We start from the raw sequence: 18,773 nt of genomic DNA, 5'->3' as shown, positions 1-18,773 counted from the left end.
CTATCACCTGTCTCACTGCGTGGAAGAGGACATGCGTGGTATTTGAGTTTCTGCTGTTGACTTGTCAGAGTGTTGGATTTGTACAGAGGTTTGTCTATTTTTACTGTCTGTCTTTTGTGTATTTATGCAAAACATATCATGTATTTTCACTACTTCCACTTATGAAGGATTCTGTATAAAACAGTGATTATGACTGTAATGCACTTTGTTGTGTTTGAGAAGCCTAACGTCTTAAAAAGAAAATCCTAAATATCAGTATGTATGTTACACAAGTAGTTCTGTGAATAAATCATGACTGTGCACATATTCGCTCTCTTCCTCTCCAGTCTTTTGGAGCATTGACGACAGGAGAGGACACTGTTCAAATGTTGAGTTTATTTGGGTTCGAGTTGTTGAAAAAAAAAAGTGTTAATTATCCTTAAAACGTGTCAGTTTTTGTTGGAATGTTATAATTACAATAGCACAATTTAATTTAGCAGATGCTGTTTTTTCAAAGCGACGTACATCCTGAGGGAAGTAGCTGCATAAGAGCAAATCTCTCTCACACACACTAGTAGAAAATATGCATGTATAAATAAAGTACATTTCCTTACACGCAAAATATTTGTTGTCCTCACTGTGAGACAATTTAATCTCTATTTCAATGCCGCCTTGTTGCCTTAATTTAAAGTGCAATTCATCCTTTGTCATTTCATAACATATGACAATTAAATATCATGCTTAGGTGACCTGTCTGCTAGTTTGTTCCCCGGAGAATAAGTCTGGAGATTTTATGCTTTTATTTTGAAAAATACCATTAGAGAAAAAAAACTGCAAAAACTGTTGAATATGAACAACACTGGGTGACAGGTTCTTCCTTGTTTGAATCCCGGTTCAGACATAGTGGGCCTTTCTGTGTTTGCATGCGTGGGTTCCCTCTGGGTACTCCTGCTTCCTCCCACAGTCCAAAGACTCGTTGGGTTCATTGGTGGCTCTAAATTGCCCGTAGGTGTGAGCGTGAAAGGTTGTCTGCCTCTGTGTGTCAGCCCTGTGATTGACTGGCGATCAGTCCAGGGTGTGCCCCGCCTCTCGCCCAATGACAGCTGGGATAGGCGACAATAGGCGATAATGGATGGATGGATATTCCCCAGCAACAAATGCAGTATATTCTCCAGCTTGTGTGACACATTTTGAAGGAACCTTAAGGGTCTGAGAGTCAGAGAGAAGGAGAAATCTAAAGTATATAAAGACATTCACGTCTTTTTCTAGCTCGTTTTATCAATAGACTCGCCTGTTTACTCCTCTAACCTTCAAATCTCTTCTTGAGCTCGGACACTTTGATCGGAGACGGCTTCTCCTCCTCCTCCTCGTGCCCCTCTGAGCAGTTATTCTCCTCTGATATGTTTGAGTCACACGGCGGGTGAGGTTGTGCGTGGTCCCTGCTCTGAAAGCTGTTGCTCCCCGGTTCAGCCTGGTCTTTGGCCCTGATCTTCAGCTGATAGCTCTGGCTGTGCCCCTGAGACTGGAAGCGTGTTACGGCAGAGAGCACTTTCTTCACTGCTTCTTCCCTCCTTTTTTCCTGAGCTGCTGGGGATTCGGGGTTGGGATGATGGGGATTCAGAATTGTCAGTTTGTTTAAAGATCCTGTCACCTCTTTGCTTTCTTCCTCCTGGTTCTCTTTTCCTTCTTCTTCTTCTTCTCTTGTTACACTTTTCTGCATGTCATTTGTTCCTTTTTCCTCAACTTCTTTGCTCTGATTTTGCTCTTTTTTACTGCTTTCTTTAAACCCTTCTTCCTCTTGATTCTCCACAGTTTCTTCCACTCTGTCCTCGCCTACACTCTCTCTCTTTTTCTGACCATCTTCCTTCCTCTCTTCCTCTCTCTCCACTTCCTTATAGTCATTTCTGTCTTCTATTTCTTCTTCTTGGTTCCCGTTTGTTGCTACATTCACTTCTTCCTGTTCCTGTCCGCTTTCTTGCTCCCCTACTTCACACGCTGCTGGCAGACTCTCTGTCCCCTCCTCTTCTTGGACACTGGCGTCTGGGTTTAGCCAATCAGAGTCCTCCATCAGGTCAGACGGCTCCTCTGCAGCTTCCAGGTTCCAGCTGTGCAGGCTGCCGCTGCCGCTAATGGACAGAGACAGGCTCTCCTGGCTGGGGTTTGCTGGATAACCGATCTTGAAGGAAACAACAGCAGACATTAGACCAGAGTGTGTGTGTGTGTGCGTGTGTGTTGTAGTCCCTTATCTTCTTACCTTTGTGATATAGTCATGACTGTCCGGTCCAAACAGATCCAGGCTGCGTGTGCCGTACAGCAAGCCGCGCTCGTAGGAGCTGCGGGAGCTGAGCGTGTCAAAGATCTCCCCGAGCAGATCCATCTCCTCCGGGTCACACAGCGGGGAATCCTGCCCCTCGTCTTCATCTTTCTGGAGCTCAGAGTCAGGCTCCACCACAGGCCCAGACATGGCTCTGGTGCGCAGAGAAATGAAAACAGAATTACACAAAAAGAAAACGACATGCTGCATATTTTTATCTTTTCCCTGCCTTTCTATCTTTCTCTCACCCGTCCCATGAATCTCCAGCGTCCTTCATGCTCTCCTCGTCTCTGGAAGCCCTATGTTTGTGAACAGGCCGACGGGGACGTGACTGACATGAGGCAACATGGAGCAACAAAGCAAAGCAACGCAACATCCCCCAAATAGAAGTGACGAATGTTGGGGTAAATTACAAGAAAGCAACAGAAATGGAGCAGTAACAGGTGCAAAATGGCACAGAGGAGCAGGATAAGACAGAAGAGGCAGAGTAAGTAATGAAGGGGAGATATGTGGATTGTTTAAATGTTATAAGAGATTTAAAGTGTTTCGATCTCACCATCCCAAAGTGTTGTGTGATTGGCAGGCGGTTCTGCAAGCAGTCTGATTGGGCTCGGCGGTGTGACACTGATCCTCCTCTCTGAAGGGTGCTGTCTTCAGTGTGGGCCTGCATTACGCACACACACACACACACACACACAGAAGGAAGAAGTTTTACAGTAAAACCAGAATCTGTATCGATGAAAGCCCGTACCCACATAATCACTGACCTACCTTGTGCATCAGCAGGTTTTTCAGACCAGACTTGGTGAGACCTTTGGCCTGGGAGACATGAACATGATTATGAAGAGGAACGTTTTGGTTACACGGACTGGATTCATCTTGGCTTGTACTCACCTTCATGTTTGCTTTGGACCTCATGTTGAGGATGAGTGCTCCTCCACCCTTCTGTCAGAAGCACAGGCACATATCTGTGTTGCACTTTTTCAACAAGGTGGAAACAAACTTGGAAAATATTTCAGTGAAGAGTGTGAGAGCTTACCTTTAAATTACCCACGAGCTGCTGATAGGATTTGCTTCTACCTATAAACAGTCAGAGACACAAAGGAATGAGGATACATGAGAGGTGAGTAAGAGGAAATGTGAGACCCTGTGCACATTTGGTATTAACATGTGATTCTTGTGATCTGATCACAAGAAGACAGCTCTGAGCTCAGCTGTTCACACTCGGGCATTAACAAGCCTTTCAAATGGAAGGACAGATCATGGCCTTATTGAATCAGGGGCAGAGCATGAGAAACACGGACAGATGAATCACCTGTCTCACCACTGCGCTGCATTCATTTAAACTATTAGGAACTGCTCGTGGATCACGTCTCTGACCCTCGCCGCCGCCGCCTCACTCACTCACTCACAAATGCGTCCCAGACCACCTCCGTATCTGCCCGAGTGATCGCATCTCAATCCGTCCTGGGTGTGTTTGTACTCGTACTTAAGGCTGTCCACTTGTGATCCGATCACAAAAACCACATGTTGATACCAGGTCTGAACGGGGTCATAGATACACACCTGCTGTCATTTCACACTTCAGGATCTCCTCCTCAAAGAGATCATCTGGTTCCTTCCCTTTGTTCAGAATATCCAGGCGCCCGTCGATGAACTAAAATAACAAAGATTTGGTCGTTTATGAGAGTTTTAAGAGTTGAACGTATATAATATTTTGTGGTTAAAATCATGTAAAATATCTCAGTACCAGGTCTGATTTAGAAACCTGCAATACATTCATTTTATGTCTCTGCCAAATGAGGCCTTCTCCACAGTGATAGTTACAGTATCTGTCCAGCAGAGGGCAGTAAGTGACCTGTACCTGTTTGAAGAACTGTAAATGAATGGCACTCTGTAGGAACTGCCTCATACTGGAAGATTTGTGATCTAGAAACAGCTCCTCACTGAAACACATTTCACCCTCCTGCAAAGAAAGATTGAAAGAGAGAGGTAGGGATAAAATCAGCCTGTGCAAATACAGGAGAAAATGATACATTTCAACAAAGTATTGATCAGCTACTCTACTTTCAGTTTCCATGATTAATCCAGAGGTGTTAAAGTCTGCAGTCATTCTTGAATGAGAGATTTACCTCATGCCCCTGCAGTGCGTCCCTGTAGCCTCCGAACAGCAGAGCCTGAGCTTTCAGGAAGGCCTTTGAGACGCCACAGCCGGGAGTCACCGCCTGACGCTTCAAACACACCTTCAGCCCAGACATCTGGAAGCATATAACCATTTATAATGAAATAAAATAAATTATTATAATCTTACTTTGATTCAAGCAGAAGAAGCAGAGTTAAAGCTGCTCTGCCATAGTTTCTTACATGCTGATAATCACTGATAAGTCCCAAATCTGCAAGAACTGGGAGATTGTTTAGTTTCCTAAAGTGTTCAATTGTGTTAAAAAGGGACTTTTTTACTTCCTGGTTTATTCCTTTAGCTGCACACATCATCAGGACACCTGTACACTTTTATCTTTGTGCTGTGGTATAAACTTTACTCAAGTAACATTCAAGTTATATTCTTATCTAAAGTCTTATAAAAACAGTGGATTGGGAGGCACTAAAGAGGCACACAAACCAACAGAGTATTTCTCACCACATCTGAAGGTATCCTCTTGAGGTCGTCAAAGGGGGTTTCCAGCGTGTTTGTGTCCACATTCAGTATGACAACTTCCTCTAACCCACGACTCCTCACCCTCTGTCAGAGACACAGTGTGATGTGTTGTGATCAGACACCTGGTACATTCACAGGTTTGGTTGTGTTTGAGCAGAGTTAGCGTATGAGTACAGTGCATCAGGGGTTTACCTCAGACAGACTGGTGTGGACCCCTATCAGGTAAGGCATAGGTGCACTGTAACCAGATAACACAGTGTTAATGTAGAGACAGATAGGTAGACAGACAGACACACACACATAGGTAGATAGACAGATGGACAGACAGACAGACAGATATCTCACCAGCAGTAGTCCAGCAGGTGGGGTGGTAGGATAGGGATGAAGATGTGTTGCCAGTACATGGGGTACAACACGGCACTGAGTGCATGCACACAAGACGTCAGCTGCACAAAACACACAACACAAGATCACTGTTTGAGACAATAACAACACACAGGACACACAAGCCTGTCAGTGTGGTCTGCAGGATGTCACAAATGGTGTGCAGTGTGTGACAATAAGGATGATTGTAGCTGCTCTCAGTCTGTTGCTCAGCAGAAGCTGAAGTGGTTTCAGTCTTCTCTCATGGCTTAGGTGAGGTCAGGGTGGGTTTCCAGAGAATTAACAAGCTTCTGCACCGAGACATTTATAAAATCATGTGAACGTAGAAGAACGTAATGTGTGTCTTACAGTGCTGAGTTTGCTGGCATAGATGAGAATGCGTCTCTCAAACAGCATGCTGGCATAGAGCTGGAGCAGGTTCCCCACATCCACTGCCACAATCAGCTCCGTCAAGTTCCTCTGGTAACACCACACACAAACACACACACATACACATATGCATGTGTATCAGTCTCAATGGCCAATGTGTTGTGCAAAAATCCCTGCCTGCTTAGAAGGATGTAAAACACAAACACTAGTTTAATCTGTCACACTCACATTTTCAGGGATGGAGGGGAGACTTCTGGGGTCTGGAGCGATGAAGTAAGGAACCTGCACCAAACGAATGAAACACAACAATATGAGAAAAAAAGAGTTTTTGCTTTCAGCTGACTTAAGAGTTAAATGGAAAATGGATTGCACTTATATAGCAGGCTGCACTCTTCCACCCACTCAAGGTGCTTTTACACTACATGTCACATTCACCCTTTCACACACGCATTCTTATTAGTGCCATGCAAGATAATCATTCACACACAGCAGCTGTGCCTTTGGGATGGCCAAAGACATGTAGACAGAAGAAGCTTGTGCTTGAACCAAAAACCCTCCGTTTGGTTGCAACGGGCCCTATCTCTGCGCCACCACTGCCCCACATGTGAAGTTTCTTTCTTGTGATTTTTTTTAATCTAGAATATTATTCCCCTCCTCTAGCGCCCGATTTTGACTGTTTTTACCAACATAGCCCACATCCACTGTCGTTCTTCATAGAGCTGTACTAAGTGACTGCTAGTGCAAACCAGATTTCTTCAACCTGTAACAACATCATTAATTTGCACTTGTTGTGGTGTTGGCCAAACCAAGTCACATGAAAATATTTCCTCTATTTTCAAACCAGAGTGATTAAAGATGAGTAAATGCTTCTTTCATTTCCTATTTTGGAATGAAACTCTTCAGAAGTGCAAAAGATTCAGCCAACAGTGGATTAAAACAACACGCAGGCATTTCAAACAAGACAGAACATTTGTTATGTTGTCAGTGCAACAATGGGTTAATTATGTGTTAAAGATAGAAATAGTGAACATAATTAATGTCTTTGTTAGTGCAAATCATGTTAATTTTTGCCTTTACATTTAACAAGTCGGGTGAGTGACCAGGTTTTAGTCCACACAGTAGACTGTATAAAAAGATGGACGACACGGCAGCTCCCCAAAAGTGAAGCCAAAACATCTCTATTGCCCCCTGCTGACTGGCTGCTGTATAGGTCATAAAGCCTGCCTCCTCCATGTTAACAGATGGGACATGAGTCAAACTATAAAAACAACACAATACATCACATGTTTCAGTCATTATAGTTAGTTATTATCATGCTGACGTTCAGTTAAGAAGTTCAGTTTTAATTGGTTATTTGATTATATAAAAAAGGGTGTATCGGAACAGGTCGGCTCCTGCAGCCGACCTGTTCCGGATTAGCAGAGTACAATTTCATTTAGCGGACGCTTTTGTCCAAAGCGACGAACATCTGAGCGTTAATACAACACAAGCAAGGTTTAAGACAGGAGGGAACGAAGTCAACTAAAGTCATTGAACTTTCCATAACCGTGAGTCTCTGCGTCAAACCAACACCAGTAGCTGCTCTGCTGTTGAATGCACTGACATGAGGGGTATTTGTTGTTTTTCAGTAAATTAAATGTGTGTTTTGGGTAACGGAAGGGGCGGGATGTCAATAGCGGGGCTCACCCAGCCGATATCTACTGTCCAGACTCTGGCTCCAACTGCGGGGTATTTTGGCTCTGTTATTTGTGAAACAAAAGGAGGAGGAGACGCATCGTCTATCTTTATACGTATACAGTCACTGGTCCATACAGTTTTTGCCACCAAGCATAGGCAGCAAAGTTTTCCAGCAGGAGTTAGTCTGCATCTGCTTGGCTGTTATTCCAGAGCACATGACCTCCTGCAGGACTCACCCCCTCTTGTCCCTCTGGGTGTCCAACCGGATGGGACACCTCTGTGCTGACCAATAGCTGTTCTCCCTCAGAGAAAAACACAACAAGCTAACCACTGACAAAAACCCCCCACATAAAGTCAAGTGTGACTCTCAGTTCTCATTGGCTAATTGGAGACTTACCATCTGCAGAGTGACGGATCCAGCTGCCAGTGGGATGGGCTGCTTGTAGAGCGCAGCCAGGAGTGCTTTCATCTCATTGGTCTGTTGATTAAGATGATGATGGTCATGTTAGTGACACTCATACAAGTGTGTGAAAGAGGAGACACAAGGAATAAAACTCACCTGTCCTTTAGTGAGGTAATCAGCCAAGTTGTTGAGAAGTTTGTAAAACACTTCAAACCATGGGAGATAACTGTAACCAAATGTTTATATTCATATTAAAGATATGGTTCAACTTTGCAAGAGAATAACCTTTCAATACACCCCTTGCACACTTTAGTAGACAGTCATACAAGTGTACCTGAGTATGCAGAGGCAGGTGTGTGTGCTGTTGGTGAGACGACAGAAGCCAAAGCGCTGGCATCCCTCAAGGTCAGTGAGAACAAAAGTAAAGTGCTGCACGGCCACTCCCTCCCTCGCTCTGTGTGGGTGAATGTGGTATAAGATGAGCATGTAGAAAAACAGACAGGACTAAGACTATAATAGAAATAAAGCCAGTTTATACTCACCTTTGTATGTCATACGGGAAGCAGAACCTGGGTAATGCTTGACGAGACTCCTAGAGTTGGATAGAAATTAGTTTGTAATGTGAAAAGTCACCTAAAAAGTGTAAAAATCTACTGTGGAAGCTTTTTGGTCTCTGAAAGCACTGTATGTTCACCAAGCTCTTTGAATATCTTGGCTCTAAGATTAAAATAATCTGCAGGTTGTATAGCTATGATAACTTGACCTTTGATGACCCATTGCTGCTCTTTAGCACCACCCTCGGAAAAACATGGGGGTGGCTATAATGCTAAAAAAAAAGCAGTCAACAAACCAAAGAGTGATGTAAGCTGGGCTACGTCTATTATTTGTACACTCTATGTTGGAAACATTCCAGAGACAACCTTTGATAAAAGGACTGACTGCATTTCCTTCTGAATTTTGACACTTCAGCGTGGTGACAATTAAAATGTAGATGCATGCCAAATGTATAATGCATTTCTATTTGAACTAAGAGGCAAAAAAGCTTTCATAAGCTACAGTTATGCATTGTGGTGCTTTAAGCTAAAAGTCAACATGCTAGTTGCGTGCTAATGCTAATATTCATAAATAATGACGAAAAATGTTGGTCAACAATCTTTTTTCCATGAGGAAGATGAGACGTTGACGAGCTAAAATAGGTTGTTGGTAATAAAAACTCCGACGACACGTTTGTTTTGTTTTCGTTAACGAGACAGGACTGAAATGTTTGTGGCGGGCTGTCAGACATTCAAAATCTATGATATTTCCCCCCACTGTGCTTCTAATCCAGCTGTCAAAATACAAGCAATGCAGTCCTGTTACTGGGTAAGCCATATTTTCTAAAGAGAGAAAACGTTTTGACTAAAAGGAATGACTAAAATGTGATGACTTTGTATTGACTAAAAACTGAACCAAAATGTTTTGTCTTTTCAACAATAAAGCATTTTCGGCTACAACAAAATCTAAAATAGCTGCCAGAATTAACACAGATTCATAAATGCAATCTTTCAGTCAAGCAGGTAGCCTATAATAATATCTAACTAGCATTAAAAACAAAGTAGAGCTTAGTCTAATGGAATAATCTGTTTTACAATGATTGACCTGATGTTGCCAGATAAAAAGTCAGGACAGGCATGATACAGCTCACCCAATTGTTTTGGGGATTTTCTGACCCAACTATAACCATTGCTAAAGCCACACAGTTAGCATGGCTAAAATAAAGCTGCCATAATCAATTTGTTAAGACAATTGTGTATCCACAAATATATACTTCCAGGAGCAGGAAACATGAACAGCTACCTCATCACTGAAGTCCTCTGGAAACTGAAACAGGACACCAGGATCTGTAACGATAAAAAACTAGCTAATACACATCTGAAAATTATTGCTAACACTTCAAGCTAACTCTATTTACAAAGTCATTTTTTAAAGTAACATCTTAATTTTACAGTCAATTAAAAAGTATAATAGTAACGCACTCAGCTGCTCTCTCTACCATGTTACTCTAATATGCTCCCATCTGATTCAAGTGTGACTAGACAGGCTGTGCGGTTTTTCTTGTCACATGACAGGAAGTGTGAGAAACTCTCAGCTTAGCAGATACACCTTCAGTGTTGCGTCTTATCATCTAATAACACAAACATTCATAAGAGTGACTTTTTATGTTTAAAGCTAGCTTCAGATGTTAGCTTACAGTCAGCTAAATGTTTTGTGATACATTAGGACAACTACAGAACGAAACAGAGACGTAAATAGAGTAACAGGAAGAATATGAGGAACAATTTTATTCAGCTTCTCTGTTGCTGACAAGTTTCATTTTACTTCTATTCAGACAACACATGGTCCTGGTGTCAGCTGGGAGAGACTCACCTTTGTCTCTGGCTACGGGGCACGTAGCTTCAAAGAACCAGTAGAAGGTTTGCTCAGGGTTTTGTCTGACAGGAAAAAGGTTCACAGCACTGATGTGAGATAATATTTACAGTGTGTTACAGACCAAAACAAGTCCACATTAAGGCTCAGATGCTGACTAGATCTGACTAACATTTATCATATTAATCAAATCATAATTTCTCAAAGTTAAGAAGATGCTCCTGGATGTTGTGGACCAGATACCTTCAAGGGAAACTGATGCTGAAAAAGCAGACTGATGGATAGTTATATAAAAAGTGAGATATCATTAAAACATGTAAAAGCTGCTCTCAGGAAACAAGTACTGATGAACATTTACGCTCTGTTTCTGTCATCAAGTGTATGGCAACACATACAGGGCACAGGAGTTGCTGCAGGAAACTTCCTGTGCAGTTGTGAGAGGAAGTAATAAAAACCACAAGAACAGAGTGAGGGGCAGAGCGATGAGGATGGAAGTCTGATTAACTTACTTCAGTCTGGAGCCCATGCTGTCTGAATGTGTCTGTGTCCATGTGTTTGTCCAGGAGGGCAGGCCGGGAGGTCGTCAGCGGGCCAGTTGTGTAAAAGTCATCCCTCTGATGGAGCAGTGATGTACAGGAAGGCAGACGACAGCAGAAGCAGCAGTCTGCTCAATCAGCGACGCAGTGACAGAACACTTCCTGATCTCTCAGTGTATGTATTGTGTCAGTGTGGGTGTATTTGTATGACGTGTGTGACCTCTGCTCTAACATCTCAGCCTTCAGCCACTTGTCCTTTAGATTTACTGACTCCTTCTTTCCCTTCAGACTCAAACCCTTGTATTTATTTTAAAGAAAAGCAGCTGCAGCCTTCAGGTCAACAGCCAGGCTTTAATTACTGATAACAAGTCCGATGTATGTGCAGAGGCAGCTGCAAGAATTATGGACATGTAGAAATAGCAATCCAGTCAGAGATCCCTGTGAAAAATCCCTTTATTCTTCCATTTTTAGTTTCATTATTATTTTGTAAGTCTCTCTTGAACCACTGTAGGTACCACTGCCTAAACAAGCGTTTATAGAGGGACCGTCATTGAAACTGAAAGCCATAAAAAAACATGGCCTCCACACTTATGAGCCGTTTTGTAGTGTATGAATAACACTGAAGATACTGCTGAGAATCTGTTTAGAGCTTGATTTATAAATTAAAGACAAGCTTTATGCCTACACAGGCCCGCTCACAGACATGGCCGTGCCCCTGAAAGGTCCAGTGAATGGGCCTTTATTTATAACACATGCGCCTTTTCACTCAACCTGTTCTCTCCTATATAGAGACATTAGACTTGCTCTGTGACCGGGGCTTCAAAGGCACACGTTCAGGCATCACTTCATTATTATCCTCAATTAGCAGTAGGTTTAAATTCTACAATTAGGATTTAATTAAGAAAGTCTTCACTTTTATCCATGATGCTTTTTCTAGTGGTGGTGCCTTCACTGGCGCTGGCTCTCACCTGGTTAGTTACCTGTACTGTTGGCTTCTTGGCTGTCGCTTGTCTCTTCGGCCTGGCTCTGTTTCAAACTGACTAAAACAAATTCTTGTTTGGGTCAAAAGCCCTTGGCCACCTTACTCGTATTCTGCGCCTTCTGTCTTTGCCATCCCGAATTATGCACAGGTCCTGGTGTGGTGTGTTTGCTCCAGCAAAGCTAGCCTAGCAGTTAAGGACATGTGCAGAACGCCTAATATCCTCAGATTTTGACATTACTTTAAAAAAACATAGGAAATGAGTCACGCCATTTTAGGAATGGGGGTTAACGCTTTGAAAACGTCAAATAAAAAACTTTTTAAAATTGTTTTAATGAATGGTAATTATTAATGTTTAGATTAAAATGTTATCATTGCTTATATTTAGGATGAACAAAGTTATTTCTGTCCTCCGTGGCGCTCTCTGGTGGCTGGGCCCTAGAAAGCTCTCACCTTCCCCCCCCCTTATGGGTGGCCCTGCTGAGTCTATTTTGAGAGTGTGTGTTCTGTTGCTTAAATAAACTACCTCCACTTTTTCTATAAATAAGTATATGTGACAAGTCATACCAGAACCTTTGGTGTTACAGGTGTAATGGTGGAAAACAGTCAACAGGGTATCTACTTCCGTCTCATAGATCTCATACTGCCACCTTGTGGCGTTCAAACAACACTGCTGAATCTGTAGAAAATGCTGGTCTCCATTTTGGTTTACCTTCATATTGTGACACAAACAGTAAAACCGGAGTCCAAATTGTGCATCATCAAAAGTTGTCATTACTCGGTCAAAGGCGGTATATTTTGAGGAAGCTATATTTAGGTATAATATTCAGCTTTCTTATTTTGTTTGTATTTTAATTCTAAATGTTTCACACATACAAACAATCAAACACTATATATTTTTCCAACAAATTTATTTGAAGTAATGCCAAATTAGACAGGTGATCATATTTGTGTTTTATTGAATACTTGGCTCAAGTATGAAACATGATTATGAACATAAACAGAGAACTACTGACAAAAAACCACAAGCACACCTGTGTTAGCTACCTCGACATGTGCAGCGAGATGGGAGAGATGATGTTGTGTCTTGATTCCTACTCTGGCTGGAGGAGAAGGGAAGGAGGGGAGGGATGGGAGAGGAAACAGAACACAGGGAGAAAAGAAGTAGAAGAAAGGAAGAGAACAGGGAGGCAGAGTAGGAGTGAAATAAGTGGATGGATGGTTGGAGGTTGTTATAACGAGTGCTGATGTCAAACGATGGGTGATTATAGCCTTAGGCCACCTCCTCCTCCCCCTCCTCCTCAAACTCTCCCTCCTCAGCCGTGGCGTCCTGGTACTGCTGGTACTCGGACACCAAGTCGTTCATGTTGCTCTCTGCCTCTGTGAACTCCATCTCATCCATGCCCTCGCCTGTGTACCAGTGGAGGAAGGCCTTGCGGCGGAACATGGCTGTGAACTGCTCAGAGATGCGCTTGAACAGCTCCTGGATGGCCGTGCTGTTGCCGATGAAGGTGGCGGCCATCTTGAGCCCGCGGGGAGGGATGTCGCACACGGCCGTCTTGACATTGTTGGGGATCCACTCCACGAAGTAGCTGCTGTTCTTGTTCTGCACGTTCAGCATCTGCTCGTCCACCTCCTTCATGGACATGCGGCCACGGAATACGGCCGCTACAGTCAGGTAGCGGCCGTGGCGCGGGTCGCAGGCGGCCATCATGTTTTTGGCATCGAACATTTGCTGGGTGAGTTCTGGCACGGAGAGGGCTCTGTACTGCTGGCTGCCTCTGCTGGTGAGCGGGGCGAAGCCGGGCATGAAAAAGTGCAGACGGGGGAAGGGCACCATGTTGACGGCCAGTTTGCGGAGGTCAGCGTTGAGCTGGCCGGGGAAACGCAGGCAAGTTGTCACCCCGCTCATGGTGGCGGAGACCAGGTGGTTGAGGTCTCCGTATGTGGGTGTGGTGAGTTTGAGGGTGCGGAAGCAGATGTCATACAGGGCCTCGTTGTCGATGCAGTATGTCTCGTCTGTGTTCTCGACCAGCTGGTGGACGGACAGAGTGGCGTTGTAGGGCTCCACCACTGTGTCTGATACCTGGAGGGACAACATGCAAAGGTCAGGGAGGAAAAGCCAAAAAAAGGAAAAACAAATACACAATACAACGTGATCACTGTACCTTAGGAGAGGGCACCACGCTGAACGTGTTCATGATACGGTCGGGGTACTCCTCACGGATCTTGCTGATGAGCAGAGTTCCCATACCAGAGCCGGTACCGCCGCCCAGCGAGTGTGTCAGCTGGAAACCCTGGAGGCAGTCGCAGCTCTCAGCCTCCTTCCTCACCACATCCAGGACCGAGTCCACCAGCTCAGCTCCCTCTGTGTAGTGGCCCTTTGCCCAATTGTTACCTGCTCCACTCTGGCCTGGAAGGAAAGGGTTAATCACAATCTGCCCTTTAAATATATTCAGCCTTTTTTATCCTGCTAAAAGGTCATAGCTAATCACTAAAACAGAGAGATATGGGATCACAATTCTCTCTGATCAATTACCGAAGACAAAGTTGTCAGGTCTGAAGATCTGTCCGAAGGGGCCGGAGCGGACTGAGTCCATGGTGCCTGGCTCCAGATCCACAAGGATGGCCCTCGGCACGTACTTCCCACCTGAGCACAAATGCTTGAGTCAAACTTTATACTGGAATGGAAATGGCTGATTATTACATTACTAATCTTGCAGTGTTACATTAGGCTTTGCTGACCTGAAGCCTCATTATAGTAGACATTGATTCTGTCCAGCTGCAGGTCGCTGTCTCCGTGATAGGTTCCTGTTGGGTCGATGCCGTGCTCGTCACTGATCACCTCCCAGAACTACAGACAGGTCGATGGGTTTGATGAGTCAGAATCAATAAAATTTGTATTGAACTGAATTTAACTACTGACATTTTAATATCCCAGCACAGGGTAATGTTAATTGCCTGCATTTATATTGCACTTTACAACCTGCTCTACTTGTTGAGCGCCAGCAGCCCCACAATGTAAGCATTACATTACATTACAGAGCGTTACAAAGCTGAAACAAGCGATAAATTAATCGGTCGATTGACAGAAAGATTAATTGATAAATGTAATGATTTAATTATAAATGCACACTTTGAATTTTGGACTGTGCATCACACAAAACAAGCAATCTGAGGGTGTCAGCCTGTGATGGCCAGTTTTCATAGTGACATATAATAAAGAAACTTGTTCATTGCAGCCCCATGCTGAATCTGAATATTTTTCATAGTTCACCAACCTCTGATTCAAAGATACCTTCAAGACATAGGTTGATCCAAACCAACGCCCATCAACTGACGCATTGGTGGTAATAAACGCCATCCGTATAGGATTTGATAATGATCATAATGAAATATGACCTAAGGTGTGTGTCTGTGAGAAAAATTCCATGTCTGTCTGCCGGCGTTCCAGTGCATTCGGAGTCTGAGCCACACCCCTCTCTCTCTCCCTGAAAACACACTCACACACACAAACACATGCACAGGCGCGTGCATTTATTTGTGCGTGATTTTGGCATCGGCGACAGCAGCAGGGATGTCTCGGCTTGCCACCGCCCATCCTAAGCGATGCTATTGTACCCTGTTTTCACCACAGTCTTATACAACACCCTCCACTCTGCTTTGTTGACCTAGTTAGTGTTTCCTGTGGACAGTATTGCCTCTTTACAGCCAACACGTTAGCACAAGGTTACACTTGAATTCATACACATGAAACCCACTGCAGCTAACAGGTACGTGAAACGACGGCAGGGGTCTGTACGTGATCTCATACCTTTGCTCCAATCTGGTTACCGCACTGGCCGGCCTGCAGGTGCACTATCTCGCGCATGTTGTCGCTGCGGTGTGGGGTATCTCACGGAGAGAAACAGGGGAAGCTGAGGACGGGCTCCGGTTCTGCAGCGGTTCGGTCCTGGCCCTCAAAGTTCTGTCGACAGTCTGGCTGAATGGCGGAGGAGTTGTGGCTGTGATGTAAGCTCTCTCTCTCTCCCTCTCTATCTCTCTCTCGTCTCGCCCTTCCCTCCGTCCGCGGCTGCGCCGTTCATCCCGGTGCTGCAGCATGACGTCATCACCATGGCAACGGGAACCAGGCTCAGCCGGAAAAAATGGCCTGCCTGGACTGGTTTGCTAGTAGACCGGTTGTTTTGGGATTCATATTATACAGCCGAGACAACCTTTCTAGTTTAAGTTTGATTCATGTCTGCCACGGCTAAAGGGTTAACTGACTGTGACGTGAGCATGAAAAGGAATTTATTCACACATGTAGCGTGAGTGATGAACATGAAACAGTAGGCAGAAAACTCAACAAAACTCTGGATGGTTTTGAAAACAATCATGTGATCACAGAGGAAACGCCTATGTAGGCCTATGTGTGGTGATACTGGATGTGGGCTTTAATAATTTGGCACAAGATTAATTTATTTGTGACCATATAGCCTACAGAGGCCTACAGAGAGATCCGTTTAGACCGTTTCCTGCACTGCTGTGACGTGTCTAGTGGGGATTAATAAAGTCTCATCTAACCTTTCAATCCTATCAGCCTTTCTGAGCATAATGTCAGGAGGGCGTTGTTCATGTGAGCATCAAGAAAGCAGCAAGGCAAGGCAAGGCAAGGCAAGACCTGGCAAGTTTATTTATATAACACATTTCAGCAACAAGACAATGCAAAGTGCTTTACACAGAACAACGCAAAGAAACACATTATAAAATGAGACATTAAAAAGCAAAGTGAAGATAAAATAAAAACAGCTAAAACAGAAGCCAAAATATAAAATAAAAGTAAAAGCTACAGTGCAGTTATAAATAAATAGAACAGTTATTAAAATATATGTATTAAAATAGTTTTATAAAAAGCAGCTGTGAACAGGTTCAGGCTTGATTTAGAAGAAATAAGTGTTTCAGCAGACCTGCATTTTTCATTGTTTGTTCCAGATATACGGAGCATAAAAACGGAACGCTGCTTCTTCATGTTTTCACTCTGAGGACAGAAAGCAGACCTGCCCCTGACGACCTGAGTGGTCTGGTTCGTACTGTGTCAGTAGATCACAAATGTATTTTGGCCCTTTACCTCTGTAAACCAGCAGTACTATTTTGAAGTCTGTTCTTTGACAGACAGGGAACCAGTGTAAAGACCTCAGAACTGGAGTGATGTGATCTACTTTCTCGGTCTTAGTGAGGACTCGAGCAGCAGCGTTCTGAATCAGCTGCAGTTGTCTGACTGATTTTTTAGGGAGACCTGTAAAGACACTGTTACAGTAACAGAGTCGACTGAAGATAAATGCATGGACCAGTTTTTCTAGAAAAATATGGCACATCCACTCATTGATTTGTTCAATGCATTTAACTAGTGCTTATATGGGGCCATGGTCCCCTGGTGACATTGTGATGTAGATCTGTGTGTCGTCTGCATAGTTATGGTAACTGATTTTGTTGTTTTCCATAATCTGAGCCAGTGGAAGCATGTAGATGTTAAACAAAAATGTCCCAAGAATGGAGCCTTGGGGAACACTGCATGTAATCTTTCTCTGCTCAGATGTAAAGTTACCTATAGACACAAAGTAGTCCCTGTCCTTTAAATAAGAACCAAACCAGTTTAGTCCTGTGCCAGAAAGTCCAACCCAGTCTTCCAGATGAGTAATATCTTATGGTCAACTGTGTCGAGTGCAGCACTGAGATCGAGTAGTACTAAGACTGACACTCTGCCACTGTCTGTGTTGAAGCGGATGTTTTTAATCACCTTGATGAGAGCCATCTCAGTGCTGTGGTGTGGTTGAAAGCCTGACTGGAAGACATCAAAGCAGTTGTTGACTGTCAAAAAGTGGTTCAACTGTTGAAAGACAGCCTTTTCGATTATCTTACTTAAAAATGGTACATTTGATATAGGCCTATAGTTCTTCATTAGTGACTTGTCTAGGTTGTTCTTTTTTAACAGTGGCTTGATGATTGCTGTTTTCAGGGCCTGTGGGAAGACACCAGAGAGAAGAGACAAGTTTACAATCTGTATCAGATCTGATGCCATGACTTCTGAGACATTTTGGAAAAAATCTGTAGGCATAATATCAAGGCAGTAATGGCTGTGTCGGAACTGGTGGAGGTGGGCGCCATGCAGGGTTTATGGGAGAGAAAATGAGAGAGGGCCATCTAGTTCCAGCATTGACCAGCTCCTTCATCTGGTCAGTGAACTCCAAAAGGGGGGGAGGGAGAAAGGATGATTAAGGAATATGATGACCTAGCTGGGGTATGTGGGGGTGAGGCACAGGTGTTGTTGAAAGGGTTGGAGGGGGGTGGAGTCCCCTCCTCTCGGCTCTGATGTCTCTCCAGTTCAGAAATCTCCTCGGGCAGAGGCAGACGGGGCTCTTCCTCGAGGTTTCCGCTGTGAAATGTTTTGTCTTCCTTCCGTGCCGATTCCTCTTGTCTTTTGTCCTTGGCATTGAGGACTGATGGGTGACGCAAGAGTGCCGCAACCTTCTTAATCTCTCATCTCTCTGACCGGTGGTATGGTGCCGCTGATAAACACATCTGCATCCAGAGAGCTAACTGTGTTCAACAGACCTGTGAAGTCCTGTTTCAGCACTTCAGATTGTTGCTTTGCAATATCATTTGACCCTATGTGCAGCATGATATTTTTCACTGTAGGATTCTTTCTGCCATGTCAGAGACCATATCCATGGGAAAACTTTGGGGTTTTTACTGCACATTCTTTGTACATCTCTCAAGGCAGTGTCGCCCACAATCAGAGTTTGAGGCCCAGGCTTTAGCTTTCCATGCAGCCTTTTACGTTTTGACGTGGTTTCAGTCCTTACCCCGCTGCCTGAGGATGTAGGGTTATCTAGGTCATCAGATGAAGGTCCAGGGTCCAGCAAAATTGGAGCAAATTTGTTGTGCACTGGCACACTCGGTTGTTGGGGAGGTTTGTTGCTAACCCTCCCATTTGCAGCTGTCCACCGCTGTGTCTTACCAACTACCGGGGTTGAGGAGGCACTCTGCCAGGGAGGTAGTGAAGGCCAGCCAGTCTCATCACATATCTCAGC

At 44.1% G+C, this 18,773-nt stretch overlaps 2 protein-coding genes across 4 annotated transcripts; both read right to left on the bottom strand.

The window, feature by feature from the left end:
* Positions 1 to 356: 356 nt before the first annotated feature.
* Positions 357 to 10,856, bottom strand: dennd1c (DENN domain containing 1C). 3 transcript variants are annotated; one of them, XM_069666826.1, is made up of 23 exons: positions 10,698 to 10,856; positions 10,189 to 10,253; positions 9,619 to 9,662; positions 8,325 to 8,374; positions 8,117 to 8,236; positions 7,939 to 8,008; positions 7,777 to 7,857; positions 7,616 to 7,681; positions 5,931 to 5,984; positions 5,682 to 5,792; positions 5,295 to 5,395; positions 5,142 to 5,187; positions 4,932 to 5,033; positions 4,426 to 4,551; positions 4,158 to 4,259; positions 3,860 to 3,950; positions 3,333 to 3,373; positions 3,188 to 3,238; positions 3,065 to 3,112; positions 2,850 to 2,957; positions 2,542 to 2,624; positions 2,234 to 2,447; positions 357 to 2,155 (listed from the first exon to the last, which is right to left on the bottom strand). In XM_069666826.1, exons 1-23 carry the CDS (start codon positions 10,712 to 10,714, stop codon positions 1,283 to 1,285), a joined length of 2,664 nt encoding a protein of 887 aa, XP_069522927.1. In that variant the 5' UTR covers positions 10,715 to 10,856; the 3' UTR covers positions 357 to 1,282. The 3 variants fall into 3 exon arrangements, with proteins under 3 accessions (XP_069522927.1, XP_069522928.1, XP_069522929.1); XM_069666827.1 differs by having other exon boundaries at positions 7,616 to 7,672; XM_069666828.1 differs by lacking the exon at positions 7,616 to 7,681.
* A 1,786-nt stretch (positions 10,857 to 12,642) lies between these two features.
* On the bottom strand, positions 12,643 to 15,720 carry LOC138595421 (tubulin beta-4B chain-like). The gene is made up of 5 exons (XM_069666829.1): positions 15,518 to 15,720; positions 14,449 to 14,557; positions 14,243 to 14,353; positions 13,872 to 14,116; positions 12,643 to 13,789 (listed from the first exon to the last, which is right to left on the bottom strand). Exons 1-5 carry the CDS (start codon positions 15,572 to 15,574, stop codon positions 12,977 to 12,979), a joined length of 1,335 nt encoding a protein of 444 aa, XP_069522930.1. The 5' UTR covers positions 15,575 to 15,720; the 3' UTR covers positions 12,643 to 12,976.
* Between the last annotated feature and the right edge of the window lie 3,053 nt (positions 15,721 to 18,773).

This window comes from Semicossyphus pulcher, unplaced genomic scaffold (assembly GCF_022749685.1).
Source record: "Semicossyphus pulcher isolate SPU_LCO1_2020_fin unplaced genomic scaffold, fSemPul1.0.p SCAF_17, whole genome shotgun sequence".
Lineage (NCBI taxonomy): Eukaryota > Metazoa > Chordata > Actinopteri > Labriformes > Labridae > Semicossyphus > Semicossyphus pulcher.
Note: the sequence above shows the minus strand (reverse complement) of the source record. Positions and strands in the feature narration are given on the sequence as shown.

What these genes read in the sequence shown, in the direction of transcription:
- LOC138595421 (XM_069666829.1), bottom strand. Translation starts at nt 15,574, where the DNA reads ATGCGCGAGATAGTGCACCTGCAGGCCGGCCAGTGCGGTAACCAGATT. An exon ending in ACCTGACAACTTTGTCTTCG is followed by an intron (nt 14,117 to 14,242) that starts GTAATTGATCAG and finishes CTTTCCTTCCAG; the next exon opens with GCCAGAGTGGAGCAGGTAAC. An exon ending in GCGTGGTGCCCTCTCCTAAG is followed by an intron (nt 13,790 to 13,871) that starts GTACAGTGATCA and finishes TTGTCCCTCCAG; the next exon opens with GTATCAGACACAGTGGTGGA.
- dennd1c (XM_069666826.1), bottom strand. An exon ending in TCCCCTCCATCCCTGAAAAT is followed by an intron (nt 5,793 to 5,930) that starts GTGAGTGTGACA and finishes TGGTGTTACCAG; the next exon opens with AGGAACTTGACGGAGCTGAT. An exon ending in AGAGGATACCTTCAGATGTG is followed by an intron (nt 4,552 to 4,931) that starts GTGAGAAATACT and finishes ATATGCTTCCAG; the next exon opens with ATGTCTGGGCTGAAGGTGTG.